Below are 19,954 nucleotides of genomic sequence, written 5' to 3' on the forward strand. Positions count from 1 at the left end.
AGGAAGGAAAGACGGGTAGATTTCATTAAGAATAGTGCTCCCAAAAAGTCCAGATAAGGTTTTCCTGAAATAAAAATGAAAAAAGAGCTCACTATCTAATGCAGAGGCAGAAATTTGGTTGGGCGGCAGCAGTAGGATCAGGAAAATTTACATGAGACCAAAGATGGAGGAAATAATGAAGCAGGACTACCATTCTCATCCAGGGACAAATCACTATTACTTAATTTAGGTGAGAGTGTCACGTCAGAGTTAGAAATGCCAAAGGGATGACAAGACAGGCAGCAAATTTCAGGGAAGGAAACTGTCATTCACCTTCAGCTTCCGTATCAAGAAGAATCAAGTTAGCCTCAGGATGAGTAAGTGTAGTTATAAATCAGAGAAGAAGAGGACAGGCACTTGAGGTTAGAGAAGCCCTAATAGGTCTGAAATGATTCCTGGCTGTCCCCTTTTCAAAAGGGCAGGGGGGGCACTTCAGGTTTAGAAAAATCTAAATAGGTCAATGATAATATAGAACTTCTCCTGGTATGTGAGGTCAAAGTCAAATCAGACTTAGATTTGCAAGTCTTCCAAAAGTCCCTTGGTAGAGTTTCACTTTAAGAAAGGTCAACACCAACAAAAATTTTTTTTAAGTTTTCAAAAAGAAGGGAATATAATAATTCCTGAAGAATTCATCACAGATTAAATAACGGTTCTCCATAACATGCAAGTTACTTGATATAATGAACATTGTTCTTGAGAAATACAACTACATAAAGCAAGATACATGTCAGAATAGGAAGAGCAAAGGCTTTAGGACATTCAAAACAAAGTTCTGTTAGCTATTCACACACTAACCCACCTATAGTTGTAGGCATTAAGGTAGCCATACAATATCCTATAAATAATCTTTGGTAGGGAGGAAAGGCTACATATATCTATTCATATAAATGAATAATGACATAAAACAGTACATAAGAGCCATTCAAATTATAACAGTGCCATTTTTGGTAAGAACTCAATAATTATTAGATTCACCATCAATTTCATAACAACATTTCTAGAAAAAGGAAACTATGACATTAAATGCACATATGAAGTCTAAGGCACATACACATTTCAAAAGGATAAAATCATTAACTAATGTCCATGAAGTTATCTACTATGTGCCAGGAATATCAGGCACTGGAGCTATATGTGACCAAAACAAATTCCCTGATTTTGTAAGCTTTACACTTTACAAAAGGAGACAGACACTGTCATGCATGCTGTGCCACCCATAGTCCCCCTTAAAGATCAACAGGCATAGATGGATAGATTGAGTGAACAGCCTCATATATTAAACATACTGAGTTAATAGTTATAAACATTCCTGAGGAAAACTCCAAGCCCAGATGGTTTCACTGGAAAATTCTACCAAACATCACGGTAACACATCAGGCAAAGACAATAAAAGGAAACTATAGAACAGTATCCCTCATGATCAGAGACGCAAAAATCCTTAACAAAATATTACTAGAAAATCAAATTCAGCAACATATAAATAGAATAATACATTATGATTACATGGAGTTTTTCCCAAGAATGAAGATTTGGCTCAATTAGACAAATCAAAATAATTCATCATATCAATACATTTTTAAAAGTATACAATCCTCTGAATAGATACAGGAAAAAAAACATAAAAAAAAAAACATGACAAAATTCAACATCCATTTGTGATAAAAATTCCCATCAATTTAGGAATAAAAGGAAACTTTGTGAATCTGATAAAGGATATCTACAAAATCTTTATACTAAAATAAGCTAAATATAATATCATATTTAATGTTAAGACGCTGAAAGTTTTCCCACAAGACTGTCTAAGAAAAAATGTCTGCTCTTTCCATTCCAGTTCAACACTGCAGTGGGGGGCCTTACATGATGCAATCAGGCAATAAAAAGAAATGAAAGGCACACACATCAGAAAGGGAAAAGAAAGTAAGATCATCTCCATTCACACAGATTACAATGAAAAAACAAAAAGAAGCTACAAAGAAGCAACATGAACATGTAAGTGAGTTTAGTAAAGTAATAGAAAAGCACCCATTATATGTTTATATACCAGCAATGAGCAGTTACAAATTAAGACACACAAACAAACAAAAAACTAGTTTAATTGAATGCAGTAGCATCAAAATACTTAGGGACATACAATACTCATTAAATTTAACAAAATATGCACAAGATCTGTAATAAAACAAAACACTGACCTAAAATAACGGAAAGATATACCTTGTACATAAATTGAAAGACTCAATATTAACGAGATGTCGATTGTCTCTCAAACTGATCCACAGATTCAATACATTTCTAACCAAAATTACAGCAGGCTTTTTTGTGGCTTCTCAAGTTGATTTAAAATTTACATGGAAAAGTCAAGGGCCTTGGATAGCCAAATTTTAAAACAACAAACTTGGAGGACTCCTATTACTTGATTTCAAGACTTTTTTATAATGTAACCGTAATTAGGCTGTGTGGTTTTGGTTAAAGTATACATGCACAGATCAATGGGACACAAATGAGTGCAGAAATAGATCCACACATATGGACAAATGATTTTCTACAAAGGTGCCTTGACCAAGAAAGGATGGCATATTCAATATATATAACTCATACTTTATGAAAAGTTAACTCACACAGATCACAGGATGAAAATGCAAACAGTAAACAAAAAAACATTCCTCAAATAAATACAGGAGATCATCAAGTGACTCATGGGTGAGCTATGACATATTCATATAATGGAATATTACTTGGCCATAAAAAGGAATGAAGTACTGGCATATTCTACAGCATATATAAACTTTGAAAACATTATAATAAGTGAAAAAAGTCAGACAAAAAAAGACCACAGAGTGTATGATTCCATTTATATGAAATGTCCAAAATATGCAAACTACAGAGACAGGAAGTGGATTCGTGGTTGTTGGAGACTAAGGAAAGAGGAAAACAGAGTCTCTCTGCTAATAGGTACAGAACTTTTTTGGTGTAATGAAAACATTCTAAAATTGATTGTGCTGATCATTATGCAACTCTGTGAATATGCTAAAACCACTGAATTGTACACATTAAATGAGTGGGTTTCATGGCACATTAATTATACCTCTATTTTTTAAAAAATAAGGAAGAAAGAAAATATAGGTAAAAAAAGAAAACAGAAAACCTTTGAGGCTTTGGGTTAGACAAAAAGCAAGAACCATAAATAGAAAAACTTGGTAAACTGAGATTTGTTAAAACTAACCATTTGCTCTTCAAAAGACACTGCCAAGGCAATAAAAAAGACAAGTTACAGATATGGTAAAAAAAAAAAAAAAAAAAAAGAAATTGCAAAACAAATTTTTCTATTTAATAAAGAATTTATACCAGAATATATAAAAACTCTCATTTGAAAACAAAAACCTGGTTTTAAAAAAAATGGGCAAACCAACAGAATAATTCATGAAAGAAAAGGTATGACTGGCAGAAAAGACCTGAAAAGATGCTCAACATCAACAGTCATTAAGGAAACACAAAACCACAAAAGAGAAACCACTATCCATGTGTAAGAATGGCTAGCTTTAAAAAAACTGATCATGCGGAGTCTGGGCTAAAGAGGCAGAGTCCCTGGAACTCCCTTACATTGCTCGTGGCCACTCAAAATGGGACAGTCACTAGGCAAAGTTTGGTAGTTTGTTATATTCACTTACCATATGGTCTAGCAATTCCACTCCTACATCTTTATTTACTCAAAAGAAATGAAAAACAGATGTCCACACACACACCTACATGAGAACTGCTTACAGTGGCTTCAATCATAATCGCCAAAAACTGGAAACAATCCAAGCGTCCATCAATGGGTGAACCAACCAACTGAAACTCTTAATGGTAGACTTTTTTTAAAATAAGAAGACTCAGAAGAAGTAATGAGAACCCGAGCAAAGTTTGCAGAAACTTCACCCGGAAGGATCCCAATGAAAGAAAGGCCAGAAGCAAGGAGAAGAGTAAGGGAATACTAAAGTCATCTTGGGAAGATCCAAAGATATTTTTTAAAAAATGTTCTCTACTTAACCTGAAATAGTGTAGGGTAGTTCAAGTCCCACACTGAGTCATATGGCCTGGGTTCAATTTCCAGGCTCCTGTACTTATGAGCTCTGGGGTCCCAAGCACATTAACAGTACCAACCTCACAGTGTTACTATAGAGATTAAATGAATATATATATATGATTATGAATATATATAAATGATTATATATAATACTTTAAAATATATATGTAGCAATTTTTAAAATACTTAGTTACTAGCTATTATAATTGCAATTATTATTCTGATTAACCAGATCTTAAAATTCATATTGTCATCACCTAGTTTGAGAAACTGTATGATTCATTCTCCACCCCTGCCTTTTTTCTTTTAATGAATTACAAGATAAATCCAAACAAAAATCCTACTATAGATTTGACAAAATTCTACCTGATAAATGTTCCAATTGGCTCTTAAAATAATGATTTTCTCATCTCTTTGAAATTTTCGAGGCATTCTACAACATAAGCAACAAGTATTTTAACCCAATACTTTCTCTGTTCACATCCAAGGCACACCTCATAAATTCTGATGCCACTTGCTGAAATTATTAGATTGCCTTCTGCTACTCCTCATATTAACACTTTTTCTTGTTTCTGTTCTGGTGACTTTCAAATCAGCTTTCTGATAATACTTAACACTTTGGTTATCCTTCAATCTCCTAGGTGTACAACTTAAAAATACAAAAAGGCACCAAATCTCTCTCTTCTCTATAGCAAGTAGTAAGATGTTATGGAAAACAAATCAAGAAATCACCTATGTTCTCTCTTTCATGAAATTAAACCTCTTTTCCTCCCAGATCTTTAGTCCCTCCTTAGTTAAGCTAACAGTGAATTAGACAAAAAAATCTTTGAACCAAATATGTACATAATTTCAACTCTAATTAAATATATGAAAGAACATGGGTGGCATAGGATAAAGACAGATCTCTAAAAACTGGATATGCAACTAGTGGCAAATGATATGATGCAGAATAAAATCCAACCAAATCAGTGATACTAAGATTTATAAATTCCACACCAAAATGAGATTTAGTACATACTATAGTAGCTCTAATTAAATTTATAGCAAACCATTAAATGCTTTATAATCCCTATCTTCATTTATAAATGGTATATAATCTACCATGTCTAAATTATATAAGATAAATGTCTTTCCTATGATACTTTGTTGTTCATTTATTTTAATTTATATACACCTGAATGAATAACTGTCATAATATGTTTAAAGATAACAACAAAGCACACATTTCCCACATGCTCTCCAGCTTCCTTCTTCCCTCTGGTGTTGCTATAATCTGCAATGATTAGACTTTATACAAATCATCTCACGGCATCACATAACTTTATTTGAAAAGGGTAGCCTAAAAGAAAAACAGAATAAACACTAAAACCAAAGGGTTTTTTTTTCCTTAAACACTTCTATTCACTGTTAAATCCCAACAGTCACAAAATATATAAACACTGGTGCCCTACATATGTGCAAAGGATTCAAATCAAGACATAGGCAAGATTATTTCTTTAATAATAAGTTGGTATTTATTCTGAATATTTATTCTGAACAATAAAAGTTAAACAATGATGAAATAAACCAAATTTGTACATACTACTCCCTAATAATAAGGCTGGGCAATGGGAGAAGCATGCTGGTTTCTTTTTTTATTATTATTATTATTTTATTTTTTGAAGCATGCTGGTTTCTTATAGAAACACATCCAAATATTTTAGTATTCAATTGGGCTATTTTGGTTGCCTCTAAAAGCAACTTAAAGGGGCGGCTGGGTGGCTCAGTGGATTAAGCGTCTGCCTTTGACTCGGGTCATGATCCTGGAGTCCTGGAATGGACCCTGTGTCTGGCTCCCTGCTCAGCAGGGGATCTGCTTGTCCCTCTCCTTCTGCCCTTTCCCCCCAACCATACTTGTTCTCTCTCTTTCCTCTCTCTCAGATAAAACTTTAAAAAATAAAAAAACTAAAAGCAACTTACATTAATTATAATAAAAACGATTTGTAAACACACACTAAATATCATGATTATAAACTGAAAGGGGAAACTCCTAAACATATACAAGCAAGAAGAAACCATTACACAGTATGGGGAGGCACCTACCTCGTGCACTAGAGCAAGTGAGGTCTGCTTGAAACTTCGCCCTCTACTGGCCATCAGTCTATGCAATGGTTTGCCATCTTTACTCTGATAAGTTGAAATATCGTAACAAAATAACATACCACCTGGGGGGGGGGGGAACAACTTATAAAAACGTTTCTTATGGAAAAACTTAATTAGATTACCATATCCTCAGTAACCCATATTCAATCAATCTGGATAGAGAGATTTAGAAATTAAAATAATTTGCTCAGCAAATTACGATTTTTGCCTATTGGTGTCTAAGGAAAGAAAAATAGAAGAGATTTAAGAAGTTAGCAGTTACCATATTCAAATTATCACTTATTTACAAGCCTTATTCAGTTGTAAGTAAATGAACAGACTTAAAATTCATGATTTATTTTAAATTTTGTGAGCTGCTACTTCTAGAGATTTAAGTTTTTAAGAATAAATTCCAATTAGGGCCGCCTGGATGGCTCAGTCAGTTGAGCACCCAACTCTTGATTTCAGCTCAGGTCATGATCCCAAGGTCCTGGGATTGGGCTCCACGTGGGTTGCCCACTCAGCAGAGAGCTGGCTTGAGGATTCTCTCTCTCTCTCTCTCTCTCTCTCCCCCCCCCCTTCCTCCCTCTGCCCCTCCCCTTGCTTATGCACATTCTCTAAATAAACAAATCTTTTTAAAAAATAATTAATTCGAATTGAAGAGAAATTCTTGCACATATCAATCTTCATTAACTTCTGAAAACAGGGGTTCTTTTAGTTTATGCCCACAAGTGGACAAGTTTTCCTTCATCCCTACACTCACATGCATTCATTCTCCCCGTCTTCCCTCTTCCTCCTCTAAGCTTTCTTCTCCTTGTCCTCCCAACTCTAGTCAACTAAGTTCTCAGATTGAACTTCCACCTCCAGCTGGCCCTCAGTGGCAGCTGAAAAGCAAAGCAAGACAGCCAAACGCCAAATGTAGTCTTGAGACTACTGGAAGCTATCTGGGTAATTGCAAGCCAATGAAAAGACACACTCAAGAACTAAGATAATTTAATACATAGAGATCATTCCATTTTTAAATATCTCTTAATAAAGTATCATACATACAGAGAAAAGTGCATATCATAAACATATAGCTCAATGAATTTTCACAAACTGAACCTCTAATCCGCACCTAGATCAAAAAACAAACCATGATCAACATCCTAAAAGCCTTTCTCATGTTTCCTTCCAGTCACATCCACCCCCATCCCAAAGGTATCAATCTTCTGACAGTCATTTTGCCTACTTTGGTACTTTATATGAATGGAATTAGGCTCTGTATATGCGTTTATATCTGGCTTCTTTCACGTCTAATAATCACTGTGAGATTCATTCACACTATTGGCAGTTGTAGTATATTCATTCTCGTTGTTGAACATTCCATCATGTGAATATAACACAATTATAATTATATGGTTTGCCATCTTTACTCTGATAAATTTTATTTATCCATTTTACTGTCCATTTTACTGTCAATAGTCATTTAGATAGCTTCCAAGTTTAGAGCTACTCAATAAATGCTGCTATGGACATTATAATATGTCTTTTGGTGACTGCATTTAGGGTTATCCCTAAGAATGAAATAACGAAGTAAAACAGGTTATGAATTTGTTCAGAACCAGTTTGCCAAAGTGGTTGTACTGACTTACATTCCCAGAAGCAGTTCTGGTTGCTCCACGTCTTTACCGATAACTTTTTATTTTCCATCCTTTTCTTTTCACTTTAGCCATCCCGGTAAGTATATAATGGTATCGTACTGTGGTTTTAATTTGCATTTCTCTGATACTGAAGTTGGCCACTTACTCATATATTCATTAGACATCTGAATTTCTTTTTTTGAAGGGTGTGTTCTTTTCCCATTGTTTTATTGAGTGTCTTTCTTATTGATTTGCAAAAAAATACTTGATATAATCTAAATTGAGTCCTTTATTAGATATATGCTTTCTTTGCATTCCATGGCCTCCCCTTTCACACTCCTGATGGCAGATATTGGTTTACCCATGTTCTTGATTTTAATATAATTTATTATTTTTACAGTTAAATTTTAATTATAGGATCATTTGTTGAAAAAAAAATCATCCCTTATCTCCACAGCATTGCAGTGTCACCTAGGTAATAAATCTGGTGACCTTGATATGTGGGTCTGTGTCTGGACACTCTACATTCTTCATTGGTCAATCTGTCTATCTTGGAACCAATGCCATACTGTCAATTATAGTGGCTTTAAGCAGGTCTTGGGCAGCCCGGGTGGCTCAGCGGTTTAGCGCTGCCTTCGACCCAGGGTGTGATCCTGGAGAAGGACTGAGTCCCACGTCGGGCTCCCTGCATGGAGCCTGCTTCTCCCTCTGCCTGTGTCTCTGCCTCTCTCTCTCTCTCTCTCTCTCTCTCACTGTGTATCTCTCATGAATAAATAAAATATTTAAATAATAAAAATTAAAAAAAATAAACAGGTCTTAGTAGTTGGCAATGTATATCATCTTACTTTGGTGTTGTTCTTCAAGATTACTTTTGCTGATTTTGGTCTTTGCATTTCCACACAAATTTTAGAATCAGCTTGTCAATTTCCAGTATCCAAACCAGGATATTGCTGGCGACTAGACTGAATAGACATATTAATGTGAAGAGAATTGGCATTTTTATAACTTAGACTCTTCTAGTCCATCAACACTGTACATCACTTCATTTATTAGGATTTCTTCAATTTTTCTCCATAATGTTTTGTAACTTTCAGTGTAAAAGTTTTATACACTGCTAAATTTATCCTGGGTTATTAATATTTTTCAGTGATATCATAAATGGTACAATTTTTAATTTTTTATAGTATGTAAAAACATATCATTGATTTGTATGTCGACCTTTGCATGTATAATCTTGATGAATTCATTTACTAATTCTGGGGTGCCTGGGTGGCTCAGTTAGTTGAGTGGTTGCCTTTGGCTCAGGTCATGATCCCAGGGTCCTGGAATGGAGCCCCAGGTAGGCTTTCTACTCAGCAGGAAGCCTCTACCCCTCCCCCCACTCATATGCTCTCTCTCACTTGCTCTAAATAAAATCTCTTAAAAAATTTTTCATTTACTAATCCTAATTAATATGTAAATTATTTCAGATTTTCCATGTATTATACAATCATCTACAAATAATAACTATTTAATTGTGTAATCACTAATGACTATTTTTTAATTGTTCCTTAATAATTACTATTTTACTTCTTGCTTTCTAATCCTTAGGACTTTTATTTATTTTTCATGGCTTATTACACTGGCTATAGTCTTCATTACAATACTAAAAATAGTGCTTATAACAAACATCCCTATCCTTTTACCCAATGTCAAGGAGTAAAATTTTCAATATTTCAGTATTAAGGACAAAGACAGCATTGTAGATGTTCTTTATCAGAATTTTTAAAATTCTTTGTAGATGTCCTTAATCAGAATTTTTTAAAGGCCTCTTTGGTTCATAGTTGCGGTTTTTTGTTTTTGTTTTTGTTTTTTTAAGATTTTATCTATTTATTCATGAGAGACAAAGAGAGAGAGATGCAGAGACATAGGCAGAGGGAGAAGCAGGCTCCATACAAGAAGCCCGATGCAGAACTCAATCCCTGGACCCTGAGATCATGCCCTGAGTCAAAGGCAGACAATCAACCACTAAGTCACCCAGGCACCCCTGGTTCATAGTTTAATGAGTCTTTTTTGTGTCATGAATGGGAACAAAATTTTTCAAAGGCTTTTTTATGCATCCATTGAGATCATCTAAAGATTGTTCTGCCTTTTTCTATTAACACACTGAATTATACTAATTTTCAAACATTAATTGTTATGTATTATCCTCTGTATTGTTAAATTCAGTTTTCTAATATATATAGGGGTATTTTTACAGCTATCTTTAATGGAAGACACTGCTATATATATTCCTTTATTGTACTCAGTATCAAGATTATGCTGATCTCACCAACAGTGTTCCTTTTTTCCTATTCTCTGTTAGAACTGATGGAAGATTATTATTTCTTTCTTTCTTTTTTGGAAAAATTAACCAAGGAAGTCATCTGCACATTGAGTTTTCTTTGTGGGAAAGTTGTTACTAATTCAGTTTCTTTAATATATATCAAACTATTCAGTTAGTCTATTTCTCCTTCTGTCAGTTTTACAAAGTTTTAAATTTTGGTGAATTTCTACATCTCATCCAAACTGTGAACTTACTGGTTAAAGGGGCAGCCCAGGTGGCTCAGCGGTTTAGTGCCGCCTGATTCAGCCCAGGGTAGGATCCTTGAGATCCGGGATCAAGTCCCACATCAGGCTCCCTGCATGGAGCCTGCTTCTCCCTCTGCCTGTGCCTCTGCCCCTCTGTGTGTGTGTGTGTGTGTGTGTGTGTGTGTGTGTGTGATGAATAAATAAAATCTTTAAAAAAAAACATTAAAAAAAGTTCTTTATAATATTCTTTTATGATCTCTTTGAATGCTGTAGGGTCTGAAGTGCTGCCTCCTTTGTTGTTTCTAATAGAAATAATCTACATTTCTCCATTTTATTGTCTAGACTTACAATAGCCATATCAATTTTCTTAAACTTTTTAAAGAATAAATTCTTAGGCGCACCTGGGTCACTCAATCAGTTAAACATCCAACTCTTGGTTTGGCTCAGGTCATGATCTCAGGGTCCTGAGACTGAGCCTTACATCAGGTTCTGCTCTCAGTGCAGTGTCTGCTTGGGACTCCCTCCCCCTCTCGCTGCCCCTCCCCCTGCTCACCTGTGCCTGCACCCTCTCTTAAACAAATAAAATCTTTTTAAAAAATCAGTTTTAAGCTGTGGTTTTCTTTATTTATAATGTCTCTTTTTTTATTCTTATCTTTATTATTCCTTTATTTAATCTTCATTTGATGTTATTCTTGAAATAGTAGCTTAAATCATGACTCTTTTTCTTTCTTGTTATTTAACATATGCATTAAAAGCACAAATTTCCTTCTGAAAGGAAGGAAAAGGAAATTTCCTTTCCTTTTCACTAAGTCCCACAAGTCATGTTGTAGCTTATTTTCATTATTCTGTTATGAATTCTGTTATGATTCTGTTAAATATATTTTCTGATTTCCATTTTTATTTTTTCTTTGATCCATGGGTTATTTACAAGCATACTGATCAATTTTGAGGCTACTGGAGACATCCTAGCTATTTTTTTGCTATATATTTTTAGCTCAATCCCACCATCATCCATCATCAGAAGATAGATTCTAAATAACTTCAATGTTTTGAAATTTCTTGAGATTTATGGCCCATCATATAGGCATGTTGTTAACTTCCCCAAGTACTTAAAAAGTCTAAGAGGGGCACCTGAATAGCTGAGTGGTTGCATGTCTGCCTTTTGCTCAGGTCGTGATCCTAGGGTACTGGGATTGACTCTTGCATCGGGCTCCCTCGTGGAAGCCTGCTTCTCCCTCTGCCTACGTCTCCGCCTCTCTCTTTGTGTCTCTCATAAACAAATAAAATCTTAATTAAAAAAAGCATAAGAATTCTATCACTGTAAAGTACAATGCTCTATATGTCAATTAAATGAAGTTTGTTCACAGAATTGCTCAGATATTTTGTAAATTCACTGATTTGTTGCTTGTTCATTAAGCTATTTAAAAAATGTTTCAAAGTTTCCCAATATTATTGTAGGCTTGTCCATTTTTTCATATAAATTCCAGTTGGCTAACTAACTATAATATTAATATCGGGTATACAATAAAGTGATTCAAAACCTCCATACAACACCTGGTACTCATCACAACAGATGAAGTCCTTAATCTACATCACCTATTAACCCAAGCTCCTACCCACCTCTCTTCCGGTAGGTTTATCCATTTTTGTCTTCTAGTTTTGTGAACATTCTTCATATATTATTTTAATTATGTTATTTTGTCTACACTGATTAGAACTGCAATATTTTCTTAATGGAGTGACTTCTTCAAAAAAAAAATTTTTTTTTTATGATAGTCACACAGAGAGAGAGAGGGAGAGGGAGAGACATAGGCAGAGGGAGAAGCAGGCTCCATGCACCAGGAGCCCGACGCGGGACTCGATCCCGGGTCTCCAGGATCGCGCCCTCGGCGAAAGGCAGGCGCTAAACTGCTGCGCCACCCAGGGATCCCTGGAGTGACTTCTTCAACTCCATAAAATGTTCTCTTCATTTCAAAGCTTCTTGGTTTTTCATATATCCAATACTTTTTCATTGAATACTGGACAGCATACAAAGGAACCACAGAAAATCTAAATATTACTTTTTTTTTTTAATCAGAGAGGAGTTTCTCCTCCCTTCTGTCAGGGAGACAGAGTAAAGGACTGATCATTTAAATTGAATCAGAGATTGAACTGGGTTAGGCTTGATTACAGCTTCAGTAAATCTTAGCCTACCTTTGGTTCAACCGTGTTCCTACGGGCATGCCTCTGCCAAGGTTTTCATCTGACAGCCTAATTGGTCTCCTCACTGCAGAGAGCTTATGAAAGATTCAGATGTGTCCTCAGAGGTTTTCAGTTTAACCTCCCATCCCCTAAAGCTTCAAAATTTGACAAACATCTTGAGGGAGAAGTAGGCTATGTGTCTGAGGTCCCACAAGTCCTCAGTTTTACCACTCAAGACACTGCATGAATGCAAGACCTCTGTTGGTTTCTCTGCCTTGGGCGCCAGCCTCTTGTTAAGGTCAAGCCTGACTTTCAGCCTCCAGCTGAGGCCAGAAGAAGTAAGTGCATCCCAGTGAAAAGAGGTGTAGACATTCAGCATCAATTCACTACTTGGGTGCTTTGTTTTCAGGCCCATTTTCCTAGCTCTTCTTAGTTTCCCCCAGCCAGATGGGAAATTTCACTTCCCCTCTCAGAAGCACAGGCCAGTTCTTTAACTTTCAGTGCAAATTCAAAATTCAGTCAGATAGCTTATAGGAAAACTCTCCAGTTTCTCACCTCTATTAGAGTCTTTAGAGAACCAGAATCTCAATCTCAATCTCAGTATCTCTCTCTCTCTCTCTCTCTCTCTCTCTCTCTCTCTCCCTCGACATATATTTATAGATTAATTATAGGAATTGAATCACAAGATTAGGGAGGCTAAGAAGTCCCATGATCTTGATGTTTTCAAGCTGGAGATCCAGAAAGGCTGGTGGTATAATTAAGTAATTCAGTATAGTTCAGAGAAGCTGGATGTCCAGCTAAGGAAAGCGCAAATCTACCCTGCTTCTAGCTCTCTGTTTTAGTGAGGCTATCAATGAATTGGATGTTACCCACCCACATTGGTGAGGGTGACCTTCTTTACTCAGTCTACTGATTCAAATGTTAACCTCTTCTGGAAACACACTCACAGACATCCAGAAATAATGTTTCACCAGCTATCTGAGTATCACTTAGCCCAGTCAAGTTGACATAGAAAATTAGCAGCACATCACTGTAGACCCACGAAACACTAAAAACCCCACTGGTTTCTCTATATTTCAACAGACTTCTTCTTGGGCCAAGCCCCAATCCTAGCCGACAATCAAAATCAGTGACTATCTCTCATGAGGCAGTGGGGGGCACAGTTCTAAAATGTTCTTTCTCCCCATTCTATAATTTTAGTCTACCTTATCTTTGCTTCTACAGTTCTCTGATGCCTTTTTTTTTTTTTTTTTTTTTTTTGTAATTTATCTGGTTGTGTCAAAATGTTAGCAGCAGCAGCACTCTGCCATGACCTATCATATCCTTCTTAGGAGTGGAAGTTCAATCCTTACATTAAAAACCTATACCTTGATGCTATGTAATAGACTTACCAGCAAGGCCAGGTTTCAAACCTGGTTGTTTATTGGTTTCATACATTTTCAATATAAAATTGGGGATTCCTGCTACAGTCTTTCCTTGGTCTGAGCGGACACCTCCTTTTAATGCAGAGTGATAGACTCCACGGGGCATATTCACCATTTCTTGCTTCACGAGAGATGTAAAAAATTCTTCCAAAGCTTAAAGAGATAAAAGGAGATCGGAGGTAGAATAAATATAGTAAGTTAGGAGAGAATCATTCATTGTTAACTCATACATATGTGTATGGGTATATATATATATATACTTTTATATATATGAATACTTATATACACACATATACATACACAGGGAGAGAGTTATATTTCAAACCTAACTTCACAAAGTAAAAAGAGAATTCTTGATCCCCTCAACCCTTTCTTGCTCTTCCCAAATTAGAACATGGCACTCAGTTACTAAAGCTTAAAAACTTAGACGTTCTTAATTCCTGTCTCATACTTCTCATATGTAATCCATTAGCAAGTCCTTCTAGATGTACCTTCAAAAATATATCCCAGATCTATCCATTTCTCTCCATTTTCACTGCTACTTAGCCAGTCATTATGTTCTCTCTGCCTCAGCTGGATAAGTTTAAAAACTACCTTTTGCTGTCTTCCCCTCATGACCACCCCTACAAACCATCCTCGGCCCAGAAGACAGAATTTTATGTCATTGTCTTCCCTAACATCTTCCAGTGACTTTTCACCACACATGGAATGACATTAACACTTCTGACAATGATCAAGGCTTTATATATGATCCAGTCCCTGACTCTCCTTTGACCTCATCTCTGCCATCCACCCTCCTTGCTAGCTATGTTAGGGGCACACTCTCAATGGCCTTTGTTTCTATTCTGCAAGAACACCAAGTCATGTCTAAATCAGGGCCACTGCACATGCTATTGCATCCACAAGTGGCACACATTTGATTTCTCCAATTTCCAAGTGATCAGCTCCTTCTTGTCATTTACGTATTTTCAGAGAGGCCCTTTATGACTAGCCATCATTCTGTAGCAATATCAGTACAATTACTTTAAAAAAAAACAAAATATTAGTTCAGTATTTTTCTGTATTCCTTCTAATTAAACCCAAATCTTTACTGTTTGACATTTCTACTTATTAGCAACAGAAATATGGGATCAGAAGACAATAGGATACCCAAACAAAATACCTGATAAGAATATAAGGTTTATATTCAAGTGTTATTTTCCTAAGGACCACTAGAGGTTGCCAATGCAGAAACAAAAACAACAAAAACACTAAAGCTAAACAAATCCTATGGAAAACAAAAAAGAAAACCACTGCATGTGCCTCACATAGGAACAAAAAAGAAAGGTCCACTTAACTGTAATTTAGGGTTTTTTAAGATTTTATTTATTTATTCGTGAGAGACAGAGAGAGAGGCAGAGACATAGGCAGAGGGAGAAGCAGGCTCCCCTCAGGGAGCCTAATGTGGGACTCAATTCCAGTACCCCAGGATCATGACCTGAGCCAAAGGCAGACATTCAACCACTAAGCCACCCAAGTGCTCCTAGAATTTCAGGCTTAATAGATGTAAAAGTCTGCTTCAAATGACCATGATTAAATTAAAGGCAGCAAGTGGTCACTGGAACGTCTATTACATACCCAGTTCTGTCTTTCTTATATAGAACCTTCCCAGATGTGACCATGCTTCTCCATTAGAAGCCCAGAGAACACCTGTGTGGTATGTTTTCCTTTTACCCTGCCAGACCCACCCTCTACTCTCTCAACCCTGCTCTGCACACTGGAAGAATAATCTTTAATGACTCCATCAACAGGCTCCCTTGTCGTTTGGCTTCCTGTTGGCTTTATCCAATGGGAGACACTTGGAGGAGATCAGAGGGTGGAAACAGACTGAGGTGGGGGCATGAATTCCCCAGACCCCCTCCTGCAGGACTGCTATGAGTTGCCTGCATCCCTCTTCTGCAGGCCCTAGCTCCCCGTAGGCAGCATTAACTATGACATGGATGCTCTCCCTAATTCTCCAAATTACTCCCTCCCCATCCTTACCTCTTCAGGATGAGGGACATTAGCCACCCTGGGATGATGCACCAACATTTGTGAATTTCCTTCAATCCCAACCACACAACTGTAAAAGCTCCTGTATTAAACTCTCAAGGATGCCATCTGAATGAGGCTTTTCTGTCTGATCAATACACATCATCTAAATGAAAGAAATGAGTGACATCCGATTGGGTGCAATATGCATGCACATGTGTGACCGCTTCACACTGAATGAAAGTACAAACTTTTCAGAATGTAGCTAAGAATCATGTTTGTGAGGACAGAAGAGCTATGGAGACAAAAGATAACCTCATGCTTTCTCAGAAGAAATTCTGTTTTGGCAAAAGCTCACATATGTCAGGAGGTAAGGACACATCTGCACGTACACTAACTCAAGAATGGAAATTTGTCTACTTGTTAGAGAACTAAAGATTGCCAAATTAACTTCAGCCCCAAAAATAGTTTAAATGAGGGTAAGATACCACGAGTATAAGAGATACATAGGGCACTGTCTTTCCCCAGCTACTAAGCCAGCAACTAGGAATTTTGAGCCTTAGGCTGTCCCCCAGATGACCAGGTGAGAATTTAAAACATGTGGAAAATTTGTAGAATAGAGTGTTATCATAAATTTTTAAAACAACCCCAATGTTCTTTAACAGGTGAGTGAACAAACCGTGGTACATCCTACAATGGAATATGATTCAGCAATTTTTAAAAATTGAGATAGGCAAGTATTTGGATACATATCAAAGACCTTATACTGAGTAAAAAAAAAAAACAACAACAACAACAACAACAAAAAAAAAACAAAAAGTGGACATATTGTATGGGGAAAAGAAAAAAAAATCAACAACTGGTGAAATCCTAAAAGGTCCATAGTTTAGTTAATTGCTTCATACCAATGGGAATTTCCTGGTTTTGATAATGAACTAAGGTAGTGAGATGTTATGCAACTGGGTAAAATTACATGGGGACTCTCTAAAGTGGATTCACGACTTCTTATAAGTCTAAAATTATTTCCAAATAAAAAATAAATAAATACCAATAAGCTCTCTATTTAAAATAATGCAAATTAGGGACGCCTGGTGGCTCAGTGGTTGAGCACCTGCCTTTGGCTCAGGTCCTTACCCCGGGATCCTGAGATCAAAGCTACCCACACTAGCAATCAAGCTCCCTCGAGGAGCCTGCTTCTCCTTCTGCCTATGTCTCTGCCTCTCTCTCTTTGTGTCTCTCATGAATAAATAAATAAAATATTTAAAGTATAAAAATAAAAACAATTAAAAGCCCAAAAGAACTTTTATCTCTAAAGCAATTTTGGGATACAGGAGGAACTTTGGGGAACTGAAGGCTTTTTTCCCTTCCTGGAACCAATGACTAAAAATGCAAAGGAGTCCTAGACTCTGAAGAACTTTGAGGGAGGCTCTTCAGATGGAAAAGGGGGATGAACAGAAGAGAGGAACGGAAAAAAGATTTTAAGGCTTATTCTGATGTGAAGAGAAAAGAAAAAGTGAACTCCTGGTCTCGGTTGTACCATTTCAGTTTTCTCTAATGAAAGGCGGCAGGTATTTGGGACAAGAGCTTTGCCTAGACATAGTATATATTTGCCAGAATGCCTCTATGTGGGGTGCAAATAAAGGAAAAAAATGTCCCTTATTATAGGATATTGAGATTATGATTGACCAGATGGCATTTCTTGCATGTATTGAACTTAATTTTCAGAAATTGACTTTTTATGTCCATGTATATTTAAGGTAGAATTAGGACAGAATGAGGTAATAGATGCATGCTTGGCAAATTGTTGGCTAATACTGAGTTAGAATAATTAGATATAATTAGAATAATTTTTTGAATGTCAAGGTCCTGTAAGCTTTTTATCAAAATGGAATGATCATACAATTTAATCCATTTTTTAAACCATTAATTTACAGCTCTCAAATATTGATGCCATCATTGGAATAATTCTAAAGAAAGAATAAATTCATAATGAAAGTATCCAATAAATCTCTGAAGATTCTAACAATCTTTTCATTTAGCTTATAGAATAAAGAACCATTAGTTGAGCCAGTGACTTAAAGTCCCACTGCAAATTTGTCTTGTAGAATACAGCGCTTGAAATGAATTTTAATTTCTCACTGAAAATGGTTGTTTAAACTATTTTCTGGTTCAATTTTGTTCAACTCTAATGCTTTTCAGTGTGTTTTGAATACCATTACTACCTCAAACAGTCCCTCTAAAACAGATGGATACCTATTGCCTTTCAAACAGAAATTAAGCTATAATTAAAGCAAGCTATTATAGGTACACATCACAAAAGAACACAATCAGACAGGTAAAATCACTGAAAAATGCTAGCTCCCCTGCCACTAAATAGGAGTCACCTGGTAAAACCAAAGGAGCAGTAAGTGACAACAGTCTAAGATAGCAAGAGCCAGGAATGGAAAGATCCAGATCCTTTTCATCGCCCTCATCATCTTCGTCTTCATCTAGCTCATCAGGAGTCGGGATTTCTGGTCTTATCTGAAATGACAGAGAAGGCAATACTAAACTATTATGTAAAATCTTTTCTTTGTCCTTTTTATGTCAAGATTTAAAAACTGAGTTAGACTCATTGCACTGTAATGACAAAAGAACATTAAGAATTAATTTTAAAATATCTGTTCATCTTCAGATTAACTAAATGGTAAACTCTATCTTATTAGACACAATTCCAGATCCATGTAAAGAACTAATGGTAATATACTAAGAAAATTACCGTAAGCCAGCATAAGCAATGATTATTATAGAACACTAATAAAATTTTACACCTTTTGACAATAAAATGCAAACACTGACACATTCAATATACTGAGCTTCTATGGTTTGTGATTAAATATTTGCCTTGTCGGAATACGTTTTTTTCCCTTTAACTTGTGATTCCAGCCATGTCTCTATGGCAAAGCTTAAAATCTTTCAGTAGAAAATAAAATAGAGATCAGGAAAGGACAGAATGCTTTAGTTGACTTTTCTTTAGACTCGGCAGTTTGTTGCTATAGATTATAAAAACACTAAAATCTGTAATTGGTAGCTATACTTTATTGTGTTTAATTTGCAATTTGACGATTTTGTGGTTGCTCTGTGATTAGTTAGGTTTGTTGGAACCAAAAATTTAAAAATGTAAAAAGATCACCACTATTGTAGTTTCTACAAGATAAAACTATCAAGCAATTAATTAAATTTTTAATACTTTCAATGACACACTATCATAATGCCCACATGGAGATAATTAAGCATTAGGGGAGGAAATCAAAATATATAAAAGTGGTTGCTATAACCATAAAGTGCCAGAACCCAGTCATTACCATTAGCCTGTCTCCCGGAGTTATTTTTAGAAATAATTAACAATTCCTGCACACTGCCTTCTTCATAGGTCCCCAAAGCACTGTTCCATTTAGGAACTGCACTGAGTCAGGATTCTTGCAGGGGGATAAAAGAAAACAGAGAGGAAATGCTTCTCTTAAGTATAATAACCTCAACTCCAATGAAAGCTTTCAACCATAACTAGTGTTCTCTTCACTAGTGAATGCATAAAAGCAACCTGACTACCCGAGCACTTTCTGAGACACGATTTAATTCTGATTCAGTATTGAATACCTAATTCTCAGAGAACTGAGCCAGCCATAATTACAGAGATAACAATAATGTATGCTCCACCCAGAGCACGACAGCATTTGTTGACATCGATGTTACTGGAGAAACTCTAGCACAATTTCAACCCTTTCTGCTCTCATAAGCGGGGTTTTCCAAGTATCTCTAGTCTGGGTACATTGAAATTGCCAGGATTAGTATCATCAGGAGTTATTTTAAAGATTATACCCAATCCTAGTTGCCTAAAAAAACACAAGAAAGAAGTTGGTTCTGGGTCTGTTTGCCCTGTTTTCTTTTTACACATCATGGGACAA

At 36.0% G+C, this 19,954-nt stretch overlaps 1 protein-coding gene across 15 annotated transcripts in view; it reads right to left on the minus strand.

Moving 5' to 3' along the window:
• FOCAD (focadhesin) overlaps window positions 1–19,954 on the minus strand; it is a 371,528-nt gene that overhangs the window by 99,406 nt on the left and 252,168 nt on the right. For all 15 annotated transcript variants that reach the window (XR_011995526.1, XR_011995525.1, XR_011995524.1 and 12 more), the window contains 3 exons: window positions 18,395–18,533; window positions 13,968–14,153; window positions 6,185–6,306 (listed from right to left, as the gene is read on the minus strand). Coding sequence is in view for 10 of the 15 variants with exons in the window: in XM_072728177.1 (XP_072584278.1) it covers window positions 6,185–6,306; window positions 13,968–14,153; window positions 18,395–18,533 (447 nt within the window). In the remaining 5 variants the exon portion in view is untranslated. The remainder of the gene's footprint in view (window positions 1–6,184; window positions 6,307–13,967; window positions 14,154–18,394; window positions 18,534–19,954) is intronic.

This window comes from Vulpes vulpes, chromosome 12 (assembly GCF_048418805.1).
Source record: "Vulpes vulpes isolate BD-2025 chromosome 12, VulVul3, whole genome shotgun sequence".
NCBI lineage: Eukaryota > Metazoa > Chordata > Mammalia > Carnivora > Canidae > Vulpes > Vulpes vulpes.